The 13,039-nt window shown below is 42.3% G+C and overlaps 1 protein-coding gene and 1 long non-coding RNA gene across 9 annotated transcripts in view; one reads left to right on the forward strand and one right to left on the reverse strand.

The window, feature by feature from the left end:
• Window positions 1–13,039, reverse strand: part of MORN1 (MORN repeat containing 1) — a 128,487-nt gene that overhangs the window by 46,629 nt on the left and 68,819 nt on the right. The window contains exon 13 of one of the 6 annotated variants that reach the window (XM_083628734.1): window positions 12,794–12,859. The exons of 4 other annotated variants lie outside the window; for them this stretch is intronic. In XM_083628734.1, the coding sequence (XP_083484860.1) occupies window positions 12,832–12,859 (28 nt within the window). In that variant the 3' untranslated portion in view covers window positions 12,794–12,831. Of the gene's footprint in view, window positions 1–11,393; window positions 11,683–12,793; window positions 12,860–13,039 lie in introns of those variants that run through there. One more of the 6 variants, XM_083628733.1, reaches the window with a different exon arrangement.
• On the forward strand, window positions 1,882–11,612 carry LOC310769579. Of its 3 annotated transcripts, XR_014551697.1 has the most exons (4): window positions 1,882–4,365; window positions 6,732–6,876; window positions 7,041–7,081; window positions 11,507–11,612. It is a non-coding gene; the product is annotated as an uncharacterized lncRNA (long non-coding RNA). The 3 variants fall into 3 exon arrangements; XR_014551698.1 differs by lacking the exon at window positions 6,732–6,876; XR_014551699.1 differs by lacking the exon at window positions 7,041–7,081 and having other exon boundaries at window positions 11,507–11,610.

A 13,039-nucleotide genomic window follows, 5' to 3' on the forward strand; every position in this document is an offset into this window, starting at 1 on the left:
CAATTCACTGGGAATGTCACTCTGTCAATAAAACCTCGTTCCTGCTTGAGCATGCAGCTATGCTTGCAGGCTCTCTGCTTGTCTCTCTCTCTCTCTGTACATTTGATTTCCTGAACATGGAAAACCCTAAGAGGCTTGGGGTCATGACTGCCTACCCTGACAGAAAGCCAGCTGCCAACACTCTTATTGATTGTGACTGTAGATACCAGAGTTATGGTTTGCGGACGTGTTGAACTTACTTTACAATATTTTAATTGGAAGCTCAGATCTGAAAAGCACGGAAAATCCTGAAATGTGGATTCATACCATAATACCATTTTATAGGACAATGTGGACTCTCCTGATGTTGCTGAACTCCAACTGCCATTAGCCCCAGCGAGCGTGGCCTAGGGTCAGAGATGATGGGAGTTGTAGTTCACAACATCTGGAATGTACCATGTTGGCTACCCCTGGTATATAGAGTGGCTTATGTCAATATGTATGGGGAGGGGAGGGATTTCACTTGGAGGCTGGGGAAAAAGAGACTAAAAGGGAGAATAAAACACATTCACGTGGATCTGGCACATGTGAGCTTCTGAACAACAGCCACAGACTTTAAAAAGAAAATCAGTTTTGCTAATACAAGGCCAAAATAGATTAACACAGGGGCTAGTAACTTTTCAGAACATAGGAAGCTGCCTTAATCTGCATCCACCTAGCCCAATATTGCTGACACTGACTGGCAGCAACTCTCCAGTTTCAAGTAGTGGATTCTCTCAGTTCTATCTGGAGATGTCCAGAATTGAACCTGGTACTTTCTGAATGCAAAGCAGATGCTCTATGGCCCTTCCTGTACAGCAGCTACAGTCAACAAGGCATCATAACTTTAACCTTGCAGATAGCAATGACATTCCATTTTAGTTTGGAGAAAAGAACTTATTGCTTCTAAAATTATGCCACCATAACTTATTAGGAATATGTAATATCTATGAGTCAAAGAAGATATTTCAGAAGTTATTTTTCTTCTCTTTTTAAATATATATATATAACATGGAACAATGCAACACAATCCACACCTACCCTTCTGATGCAAATGAACAACCATTGCACAACTCCCAAAATTACAGGGTGATGTGTCACTCTTAATCTTCCTAGGAATGTGGGAGTTCCTGTTTCAATCACTTCCATTGTCTGAAATCTACCAGATGATAACGGAAGAACTGCCATCGCAGGCGAAGATTGATATGTAGGTGAGGTTAATAAATGAGCCAAACGGCATGCTTACTGTAGGTTATAAAGGAGGAAGATCAATGCAAGAGACAGCTACAAGTGCACAAGGCGACCTCCGTGCCTTAAACTTTGGTCCAGACATTGAACTAGCATTGATTATAGAGGTTTCTCATTCAAGCTGCCAGTTCAAAATGAATTAAACTCACAATCAAATTTAGACTCTGGCGTCAACTCCACACTTACGATGGGCACTTAGAAGGCTGAGCTGGGGATTTGGCAAACATTGTGGGATACAGATCTATCAACTGTGATAGCTCAGTGGAAATGTCAGAATACTGAGTGCTGGAAACAAACAACACAGAATGACTGTCATCACTTTGCTGTTATGTTTAGATAGATGATAGATAGATAGATAGATAGATAGATAGATAGATGGGGTTTTTATGTTGTAATCTGCCCACTTATCTCTGGATGAAGGGCGGCATACAAATTTAATAAATAATAATATAAATTGGCCATGCTTGCTGGAGCTGATGGGAGCTGTAGTTCAGCGACATTTAGAGGGCCAAAAAGGTTCCCCACAGCTACTCTCAGGCTTGAACCCAGTGTGTGCAAAGGTCACAGTGCCATCTTCAGACGCACAAAGGAACAGGAAAATGTGAACTTACCATAAATTTTGCTTCTTAGGGGTTCTGGAGTGGGATGTTCTCACACATGCTCCGTGGCAGAGCAAGTACTTTGCTTGCAGGAGATGCTGGGTTCAGTTCCTGGCACCTCCAGGCAGGGCTAGGAAAGATTCCCTGTCTGAAATCCTGGAGAGATGCTGCCAGCCAGTGTAGGCAGGACTGAGCAAGATGCACCAACCGTCTGATTCAGTATCAGGCAGCTTCCCACGTTCCTATGACAGTCTTTACTTCTGGGAAATGCATCATATTGCAAGAACAACACCTAGCGGCAACATTTCCCCTCGGCTCCCAGGTCGGCCCCCAATGATTTAACAGTGGGCTGGGTTCTGGCATCCGGAGCTACTGTGAAACAATTCAAATTTTGCTTCAGGTGCTTGTTTGTTTGTGGAGAGAGGGGTGCCATTTTAGTCAGGCACTTGGGGCCATGGTTTGGCGGTGAGCTGAATCCCAAGCAAAAACAGCATCCCTGAGGAGTCAAGTCTTTCCTCTCTTCTGGCGCAGTATCCTGTGCATAGCTTTCCCCCTTTCCCATGCTTGGAGTGGGAGATCAAACAGCTCCACATCTCTCCTCACCTCCTTTTCCTTGCCCCCAGAGAAGGACATAGCAGCTTCTCAGCTGCAGAAGCCCATCCTTGGCATGGTTAGGCCACAGTTCAAGGCACTCTGCAACCCTTCACCACAAGCAGACGCCATTTTGAATGCCATGAGGGGCTGCGGCCTTCTTCGACCACAGTTTCACAGCCACTAGGTCCATTGCTTTTCAGGCAGCCACCAACTGGCAAATAAGTGGTATGTAAATTAGGTAATTAATTACCTAATTAACAACAACAATGACCCTGCAGCAACTAGAATCCACGGATACCAAGAGAGCAGCGAAGGAATTGTTAGTCAAACCCTAAAACGGTTCCATGGAGTCTCAGTTTTCCCGCCTTTTTTTTAAAAAAAAAAAAATCTCAGCCCTGTGATGTTGCTCTTGCCTGTGTTTTTGCCTTCACAGAGCCAGAGCAGGTACTCTGGAGAGAAATGGCAGCCCTCATTCTCTCCTCTTGTGAGCAAGCTGCTCTCCCTTCTCTTTTGAGGCATGAGGCTGGAATTAGGGCTGGAAGAAGAACGGGTTTAGTTTGCTTTTCACATGGGACTGAACCAGTCAGAATAACTTTCTTGTGGATTGAAAGGCAAACCCCAACTTCACTGGAATTTGGGATGCTGTTTACAGCAAATAAAAAAAGTTGGACTTTAATAGGTGGTAACAACACCCTTAAAAGTATGGCAAAACGACAAAATATGAGATTACGCTTTGATGGCAAAGTCAACATACTTTACTACATCTAGAGAACAAAATCAAAGGCAGGACAGTTTTTGGTCAAGATGGTGTGTTTTTATAGAACACTGTAGAAAAAAAGGATTATTTCTCAATATATGTTACGGGCTCACAAAGTTTTGATGAAAAATGTATAAATATACCTTTTTTATATATCTCAATATATATATTGAGCTGGTAGTAATTGTACGCATACTGAATGTTTATATGAATTAAGTTGTAATTGTCTCTGGTTTGGTTCTCTTTGTTCTTCTTGGAAGCCTCACACTTTATCACATAAATAATAATTATTATTTTAAAAACCTTTCCCATAAAAAAATACACCCAAAGGGATGTATTCAATGTTAATCCTACTCAAAGTAGACCCATTAATATGAATGGACATGACTAGCTTAAGTCTATTATTTCAATAGGTCTATTCTGAGTAGAACTTAGTTGAACACCCCCCTAAATGTGTATTTTATGGAGAAGGTATAAAATGTGTAAAATCTAAATGCATTTTTGTGTGTGCTTTCTTACCCACAATCAATCAAGAAAAGTCTGCAGAAAACGGGACAAGGCAGACCTGTGACTGAACTCCAGCAATTCAGTAACTGAAATGTGACAGGATTAGGCTGCTTACTCCATCCTTAGCTGGAAAGTAATGAGAACCAAATGAACATACCGAGGGTGTAGTCTTTCAGACACAAATGTAATGGAGAGGGATAGCAACTCCCAGTCCCCGCACCTCCTAGGCCCACAGCCTTTTAGATGAAGATAGACTCAACTGGGGCTTCTTCTTTTTTAGTTTAGAGAAAAGGCAAGTAAGAGGGGACATGATAGAAATGTAAAACATCATACATGGTGTGGAGAAAGTGGACGGGGAAATGTTTTTCTCCCTCTCATAGTACAAAAAACCCAGGAGCATCCAACAACAATGAATGTGGGAAGATTCAGGACATACCAAATTACTTCTTCACAAAACACATGGTTAAGCAGTGGAATTTGCTTCACTACCAGTGGAGGTAGTGATGGCCACCAACTTAGACAGCTTTAAGAGGACTGGGCAAATTCATGGAAGGTGAGGCCATTAATGGCTGCTGGCCACAATGGCTATGTTCTCCCTGCATTGTTGGAGGCCTCTGAATACCGCTGGATAGAGAATCATAAGTAAGGAGAGTGCTGTTGCATTCATGTCTGGCTTGTTGGTATTCCCATTGGGGCTCCTGGTTGGCCACTGATAGATTAGGATGCTGAACTAGATGGGCCTTTGGCCTGATCCAGCATGGTTCTTATGTTCTTACGCAGCATCAGCTGCTGTGACTGGCAGGCACAATGAAGCCTCTGGGTTGGCTAGGTGTGGAGCCTGATCTTCACCCACTGTCTAATCAATAGAATTTTATTTCCAAGGAATGCAGCCTCCAGATCGGGATTCAGCTATGGCTGCAGATGGCCCCAAAGCCAGCAGTCTACAGTAGCCTAACTTTTCATTTTACAATTGTTAGAAATGAGATGCTGATGAGTTGGCAGGTTTGGGAAATCAAAGGTAGTCAGCTGATATACCTCTGAATGATCAGGGACTTCAAGCAACAGAAAATGATGTTTCTAAATGGTAGTCTGTAAGGGTGGATGCTTAAGAATGCTCTTTGACCTGAAGACTGGAAGCACGCAAGCCTATGCAATCTTGATGTGCCCTGAAGCACGTCAGGGGGAAGAAAAAGAAATATTGATAGAAAGAAGGTTGGCTGGAGCCTGTCTAAACTTCCTGATATTCTACATTCCTTCTTTTGATTTTCAGATAGCACTTATGCTATTATTTACATTTCTCCCCTTCTCATTTATTTATTGACTCCTCATTTATCTCTCCAAATGTGGGTGTGCTTTTAAAAAAAGTATTTTGTATTCCTGATCCATTTTACTATGGTGACAGATGCTTCCATTGCCACATTGCATTGCCTAGCTAATCTACATGTAGGTTTTTTAAGTAGGTGACAGCTCTTCCAATGATTTTTATCTTCCCAACCACATTCCATTGCAACCTGATTCCTTCCCCTCTATTACTGTCTAGGGCTGATGGATTCTTTCACTCTCTCCACTATGTTCCTTCTCTGTGCCTCCTCCGTCTGTTGAGTATTATCTCAACTAAGCACATTTGCAGCCCTACATTTTGCCTGAATCCTCATGGTTCATTTATAATATTGGGAAGAAAGACAACAGTTTATGCAAAACTGAAGTATTTTGGCAGCTCTGCTTCTTAGGATACTGGTGGTGTCTCCCCCCCCTTTTTTTCTTTTTCTGTTTCCAAACACCTCTCTAGAAGACATTCCACAGCCATACTGTAAAGAACTCAGGAGAGTACTACACATAAAATGTTGCTGTTCCTTTTGTGGGGGTCTAGAAGTGTGAATTTCACACAATACTGAAGTTGATTAATAGTTCCTTATTTGCACAAAAGTTCAAAATGCAGCCCAATCAAAACATTTTTAAAGAACTAAGGTTTATATGTCCCCAAACTCCAAAGTAAGCTTCTGAATACCCTATATCATATTACCATACCTTTCAAGGTGTGCAATTCTTTTCTCCAGTCAATTTTGTGTGTGTGCAACATTCAGGAATGTGTGAAGACATCTGATGATAGCAAATAAAGACCTAGGAATATGCACCCCAAAATAAGCTTTGGGATCCCACAAATCATACACTCATACATCCAGAATAGTATGGTCTACTACAAGATGGCATTCAGCCATGTTCAGTCCAAGACATTCTTACGGTACAGCATGTCAAAGAGGTACCCCTATGTCAGTCACAAAGGAACTGGATTTTACTGTCCTGGACTGATTGTATATAAAATAGGAATAGTCTTTATTTTCATTTTAACTGTCAGCATATTTGGTAAGTTAACCTAGAGTTCTAGTGGGTGCCCCGAGGGAATGTCTGGAGGGGGGAGCATATGCGGCCCTCCAGGCGTCTCTATCTGGTCCTTAGAATGTTCCCAGGCTACACCCCTCATTGACTCTGCTTTGCACCCTCCCTATTTTAGTCTGGCTGGAAAGTGTCCTTGAAGTCTGATACTGCTTCTTGCTTGCCTGGATGGAGGATACAAAGGGGTGTGTGATTGTGTTTAGAAACTAGCCTTCTGTATGATGGTAAAATCTGCATTCACTGCTCCACCCACTTTTCCATTTGGGTCCTGCCCACCAGTAGCCGTAGAAGGTTCCCCATCCCCTGCTGCAAGTGAAATCAATACATAGCATCAATCTGTGAAAATGCAGTACTCCTCCAACTGTCTGAAAGCTAAAGAAACGACAGTGCAGTTCTCACTGAGGTGGGTGCCCATGGATGCTGTGCAGCATAATGGCCCATCTTTCCTCGAATGGAAATGATGATTATCTTCTTAATGGGGCTGTTGAGATGATGAATGCAGGTAACCTTACAGAGAGAAAAAGTGCTAGATGTGATAAATAGCAGAGATCCTTCAGATGTAAGACTGCTGTAAAACAAATCAGGGAAATTACTACTTTGTCTCCCTAATTAAGCAAACCAAGAGCTCCAAGTACCTGTGTACACCTTACAGACAGAGGGAAAGCCAGTTGGACACCTGCTCCAAAATGAGGCTTCTTCATTCACTTCTGCTACTACAGAAGTAGTGTCTGCTAAAGAGATACTAATTAGATCTTCCTGGTGAGTTTCCTTTTGTGCGCACACTGAGCAGGGAATATAATTGTAGCTGCATCAGCCATTCATTCTTCTTGTGAAGTGAACTGTAATGACTAATCGTTCTGCTGTTGTCCTGCTCTGAATCAAAAAACTGCAATTACTCCTAATATTTGCTTATGTTTCTGTAGATCTGTGAGCTGATTCTTCATATTTTGGGTCTATTCTGGAGGTAAGGTGTATGGGGGAGGGGATTTCTTTCAGCACAAGAAAATGGCACAGTTTTAACCCTTTCGGAAGGACCATAGATCAGTCGTAAAGGATCTACTTTTGCATGAACAAAGTCCCACGTTCAATCCTGGCATCCATCTGAAAACCTGCAGAGCTGCTGCTTGTCACTGTATATCTTAGGCACAATGTAAGTTGAACAGTTAATATGCATAGCAGCTGCTCCCTGTGCACATTTACCAGGCTTCATGGAGAATATGCAGATAATCTGTTCATGAAGAGGGAGTCATGCACATTCCTCCAAAGTGCCATTGAGATGTGCACATTCCCCAAGGCCTGTTGGAGAGTATGCATATTGGCTGGAAAGTGTGCCCAATTCCCTCTTCTGGTTGTTGCGCATGTTCACCACTCAACTTACATTACCTTTAACACATATAAAACTAGAAGAACCATTGGCCAGACTCATTGTAAGGCAGCTTCCTAAGTTCTTAACCCTGTCAAAGGCTTAGGAGCAGTGTACAACAGTGCTACTTGAAAGTTTAGAGGAGTCAGCTCCAGCCTAGCTGCCTCAAAGTTAACACCTACTGTACCAGTGTCTACCAAACTGTATACAGTGGTACCTCGCAAGACGAAATTAATTCGTTCTGCGAGTTTTTTCATCTTGCGAATTTTTCGTCTTGCGAAGCACGGATTCCCATAGGAATGCATTGAAAATCAAAAAGGAAACAAACTTGCAAGACGTTTTCATCTTGCGAAGCAAGCCCATAGGGAAATTTGTCTTGTGAAGCAACTCAAAAAACGAAAAACTCTTTTGTCTTGCGAGTTTTTCGTCTTACGAGGCATTCGTCTTGCGAGGTACCACTGTACAGGGAAACACATAGAATTGTAGAGTTGGAAGGGACCACAAGGATCATCTAGTCCAAACCCCATGCAATGCACGATAGAATGCTTCTCCATAGAAAACTTCCCTCCGCCTAGATATGAAGTATATCAGGGTGAAAGGTTCAAGCCTAAGCTTTTTGCTTGTTTATGTCAGAGCATTCAGTCATGTGAGTCCCTGTTTGCGATCTGAAGGAGGATATTAGAAAAAATATGTTGATCCCTTCAGCAACAACTTGACAAGACTTGGCAAGCTGTTTAGAGAGGACTGGTGGACTTGATGTGGCTATCGAACTGATGTAGTCCACTGGGGGCTGATGCCCGTTGAGACTGGCATTGCAGAATGTTGTTTAGTTGTTTAGTCATGTCCGACTCTTCGTGACCCCATGGACCAGAGCACGCCAGGCACTTCTGTCTTCCACTGCCTCCCGCAGTTTAGTCAAACTCATGCTGGTAGCTTCGAGAACACTGTCCAACCATCTCGTCCTCTGTCGTCCCCTTCTCCTTGTGCCCTCCATCTTTCCCAACATCAGGGTCTTTTCCAGGGAGTCTTCTCTTCTCATGAGGTGGCCAAAGTATTGGAGCCTCAGCTTCACGATCTGTCCTTCCAGTGAGCACTCAGGGCTGATTTCCTTAAGAATGGATACGTTTGATCTTCTTGCAGTCCATGGGACTCTCAAGAGTCTCCTCCAGCACCACAGTTCAAAAGCATCAATTCTTCGGCGATCAGCCTTCTTTATGCTCCAGCTCTCACTTCCATACATCACTACTGGGAAAACCATGGCTTTTACTATACGGACCTTTGTTGGCAAGGTGATGTCTCTGCTTTTTAAGATGTTGTCTAGGTTTGCCATCGCCTTTCTCCCAAGGAGCAGGCGTCTTTTAATTTCGTGGCTGCTGTCACCATCTGCAGTGATCATGGAGCCCAAGAAAGTAAAATCTCTCACTGCCTCCATTTCTTCCCCTTCTATTTGCCAGGAGGTGATGGGCCCAGTGGCCATGATCTTCGTTTTTTTGATGTTGAGCTTCAGACCATATTTTGCGCAAAATATTATTATTATTATTACAAAGTACCCATTTTTAAATGTACTCTCAAAGAATGCATTTTCAAATATAATTTATCCTAAAGTGCACATTTTTATATGCATTTTAGGTTCATTTTTTTTAAAAAAAATATGAGAACACCATTGCAAAAGTCATAGGTGAAATCTGGAGAACTGCATTCTGATTCAGAGATTAGATTGGGATGTGTGTATCAGTTCAAGGCAATTATAAAAATTTGCAAAGAACAAATTTCTAGAGCATCCCTACACGAGAACCTGACTGTGACAGATAATGTTGTGGCTAGAAAATCTTATTTATGTAACAAAAATTATATACCACTTGATTGAAACAATAAGTGGTTTTTAAAAAGCGATTAAAATCAGCTGTAAACTAAAAAATATGAAAACACATCAATTTCTATGTGCCTGGCTAGGCGTGCCTAAACAAAAATGTTATAAACAGTTGCCAGAAAGAATACAGTGAGGCATTTGCCTGATGTCAATATGCAGGTAGTTCCTGAAGTATAGGGGCTGCCACACTAAAATATACATTTCTTACAAGTGCATAATGAATATTGTGTGGCACTTGTAACTGTGTAAGTTCCACAGATCAAAGCCGTTGAGTGGGCACATACGAAGAAAGGCAATCCCACGAGTAAACTGGCTCCAAGCAATTGATGCCTTTATATACTAATATTAACAACTTAAACTTGGCCCAGTAGCAAATCAGCAACCAGTGCAGATCTCTGTGTAGAGGTGCTATATGCTGACAAGGTCTCACTCCTGTCAGTAGTTATGCTGCAGCATTATACACTAACTGCAGCTTCTGGATCAAATGGAAGGGAAGCTTCACGTAAAGCACTTTGCTGTGATCTAATATTTAAGGCAATGCATGAACTACTGTGGTCAAGCTCTCCCTGCCTAGGAATGGCCATAGCTGTTGTAGCAGGTGCAGTTGCTAAAAGGCGCTTCTTCTCTACCTGGGCCTTCAGTAGGACAAATCCAAATCTGGGGGGAAACCCCAGACTGCATACCTGCAGCACCTTGTCCACATCAGCTGACTGCAAAAGTTGAAACTGATCCCACAACACACCACCAACTCTGGCACTGGGTAAATCTGAAACTACAAGAACTGTGGAATCAAGGTCACTCCAAAGTTGAGAAACTTTATCATCAGAGTGTGTAGCCAGCTGGTCACAGTGAGTCCTCAAGTAGTCCAGAGGATCCTCTCTGGTAGTGGGAATTAGAAACCTCTGGGATGTTTTATGGGCTAATAGCCGTAAATAAATAAATAAAAATAAACCTCTGGGATGTCTGAAATAATGCTGCTGGCCGGCTTCTATAAGATGTAATTCAAACTGCAAAATCTTAGTTTCCATTTTTTTCATGGCACTGGCTTCCTTTTTAGCCATAAGCAAGCTAATATTTGGCTATTTGGGGGGCGGGGAGGGGAGGGGGAGATGGTGTTCTTGAGCTGCGATCACTTCTTTAAGATTCTTGGAATTTCAGTAGGTGCATAGAGGTATTTGCCACAGTAGGCATAAACGTGATGTTCGTGTGCCAATCACTGTGATCTGAAGTGTCCCTTGTTTGTTAAAAGCCACACTTTAAGCTTGATCAATTTTTTTCATCTCTACATTTTTCAACCCCTCCCACACACTTGATCCATGTTCCAGCCACACAGTGCAGCAAATTTCAGCAAATGCAGCTAAGGCTGTGTAAAAAGCTATGGGAAGTTTGAGGTTAAACCTCGCATCTGAAAACTGAGCTTTCCATTTAACATGCAAACAAAGGGTCTTAAATTGGGTGGCGAAGGACTGTTGCAGAGAGATGGCCAGATAGTAAAAAGATAGAAAATTTTCACAAACATATATGGCAAGCAGCTCATTAGGTCCTTGCAGAGAGTCATGGAGGATACGGGTTTGGGGAATGCTGGACTAGATGGTAACCAAAGAGTTGGGGGGAACCTTTTAGGACATCTAGTCAAACATTCCCCAACCCCATATCCTCCATATGTTGGACCCAAACTCTCATCAATCCCAGCCAGCATGACCAATGGTCAAAGATGATGGCCATTCTAGTTCAAAATATCTATAGGGCACCAAGCTGAGGAAGACTAATAAAGTCTGGCTCTTCGCTTGATGCAGGAAATTCAGAGCTAGAGCATCCTGAAGAGATAGCAGCCCAGACTTTGCTTGAAGACCTCAGCCCCCAGCAAAGTTATTGGTGCCACTGTTGAACTGTTCTTATCAGCAATATGTGCCTCATAATCTTAGGAAGTTGCTTTTGTGCTTCTGACAGTAATTAACTGCACTGATATACCATATTTTCTGCAGCCAAAATGGAAGGGAATGCTACTGCAGCCATATCAGAAAGAAGTAGTAAAACAAAGGGTTGTGTGTGGTCCAGTGGTTTGGTTTAGAGTGCAGATTCCTGGGTTCAAGCCACAAAGCTTAGTAGGTGATGCTTTGGTGCGCTCTCTCACTCTCTGTCTAACTATTTTGCAGGGTTATTTTAAGGGTAAAAGGGAGACCACATCCTGAAGTGCACAGAGGAAGAGGACAATAAAGATGCTTTAAACAATCCATTTTCATGTTGCTGCAGTTGCTTCTGTTTTGAGAGACACAAAAAGAAACAGAAAGTCCCAACCAAACCTGCAATCAAAGAAAAGAGAAAGCAGGAGCTGGAAAGCAAGAAGATATGAGAAAGAGAAATTATTATTTACTGTATTTGCAGACCGCCCTTCCACAAAAGTTCTTGGAGCAGTGAACAATTGACAATAAAATAATAAAAATAAAACATCAGAAATAAAACCGCAAACTGAAAGCATGTTATAGGGAAAATCAGCACCACCACAATACGTAAGAAACACCACAATCAACTCGTCAACCCTCAAATGTTGAACAGAACATTACGTCAATGAGGCGAGTGAGAGCATTTCCAGCAGGAGGGAATCCCACAAATCAAGGAGCCATGACTGAGAAGACCCTATTGTGACTCAGGTAAAGGATGGAACTATTAGTAGGGCCTCCCCTACAGATCTTAATGCATGGCTAAGGCAGCACTAATCAATGTGGTGCCCTCCAGATATGGTTGGACTTCACACACATACACATATACATACACATACACATACACATACACATACACAGAATCTTCATTTATCAGGCACAGGATTTTGGGGTGCTCCAAACCACCCAATAGTAACTCTGTGAAAATCAAAAGTATGCTTGAGAACTTGAAGGAATTGGCATAGGTTTATTGGAAACAGTTTGTCATTTGAGAAGGGGCATTTCTCCTGATTTGAGCACTCAAACATATCCTTTCTTACCCATTAGAATGATACCAACATTTCTGGAAAAAAATACAGTTCTCTGTGGGTAACAGTATATCTTGCTAGATAAACTGATTCATAATTTTCTTAATAAATGGAGAAATCTAGGGTACCAGGGGCTGTGCCAGACAGTATTTTATGTCATTTCCATGTAGTTTTGTACCACAGATATGAATCTCTTCCCCAGCATCATTTACAGCAAAGTAAATGGAACCATAGTTCAGTAGAACATCTGCTTTGTATGCAAAAGGTTCCTGGCATATCCACATAGGGCTAAGAATTGTACCCTGACTGAAATCCTGGCAAGCCATGGCCAGTCAGTGTAGAAAATGGGGACCCAGATGGACAATGGTCTGACTCAATATAAGGCAGCTTCCGACACATCTATGTTCTGTTAGAATGCTTCCTGAAATAAACAATTGGGGTCTTTGTGTTCTACACGGTTGCAATGCACACACACCTCTTCACATGCCCGTGGCAAGGAGGAAAGCCAGCTCTTCAATGTTTAACTAGCATCAGAATGTATCTGTTTCAAAGACAGACAGATACAGGATATTGTAGAGTTATGCAGGTGGGCTTTGACTGTAGTTGCTAGTTTTGCACACTAGTTTAGACTCCACGGAAACCCAGCACGGAAAATCACAACTCCAAAACTCTTTCTTAAGAACACAAACATCTGTCAGGCAAGGCTGGGGAGCGACAAGGG

The sequence above is a fragment of the Podarcis filfolensis genome (genome assembly GCF_964270895.1).
Source record: "Podarcis filfolensis genome assembly, chromosome: 8".
NCBI classification, from domain to species: domain Eukaryota; kingdom Metazoa; phylum Chordata; class Lepidosauria; order Squamata; family Lacertidae; genus Podarcis; species Podarcis filfolensis.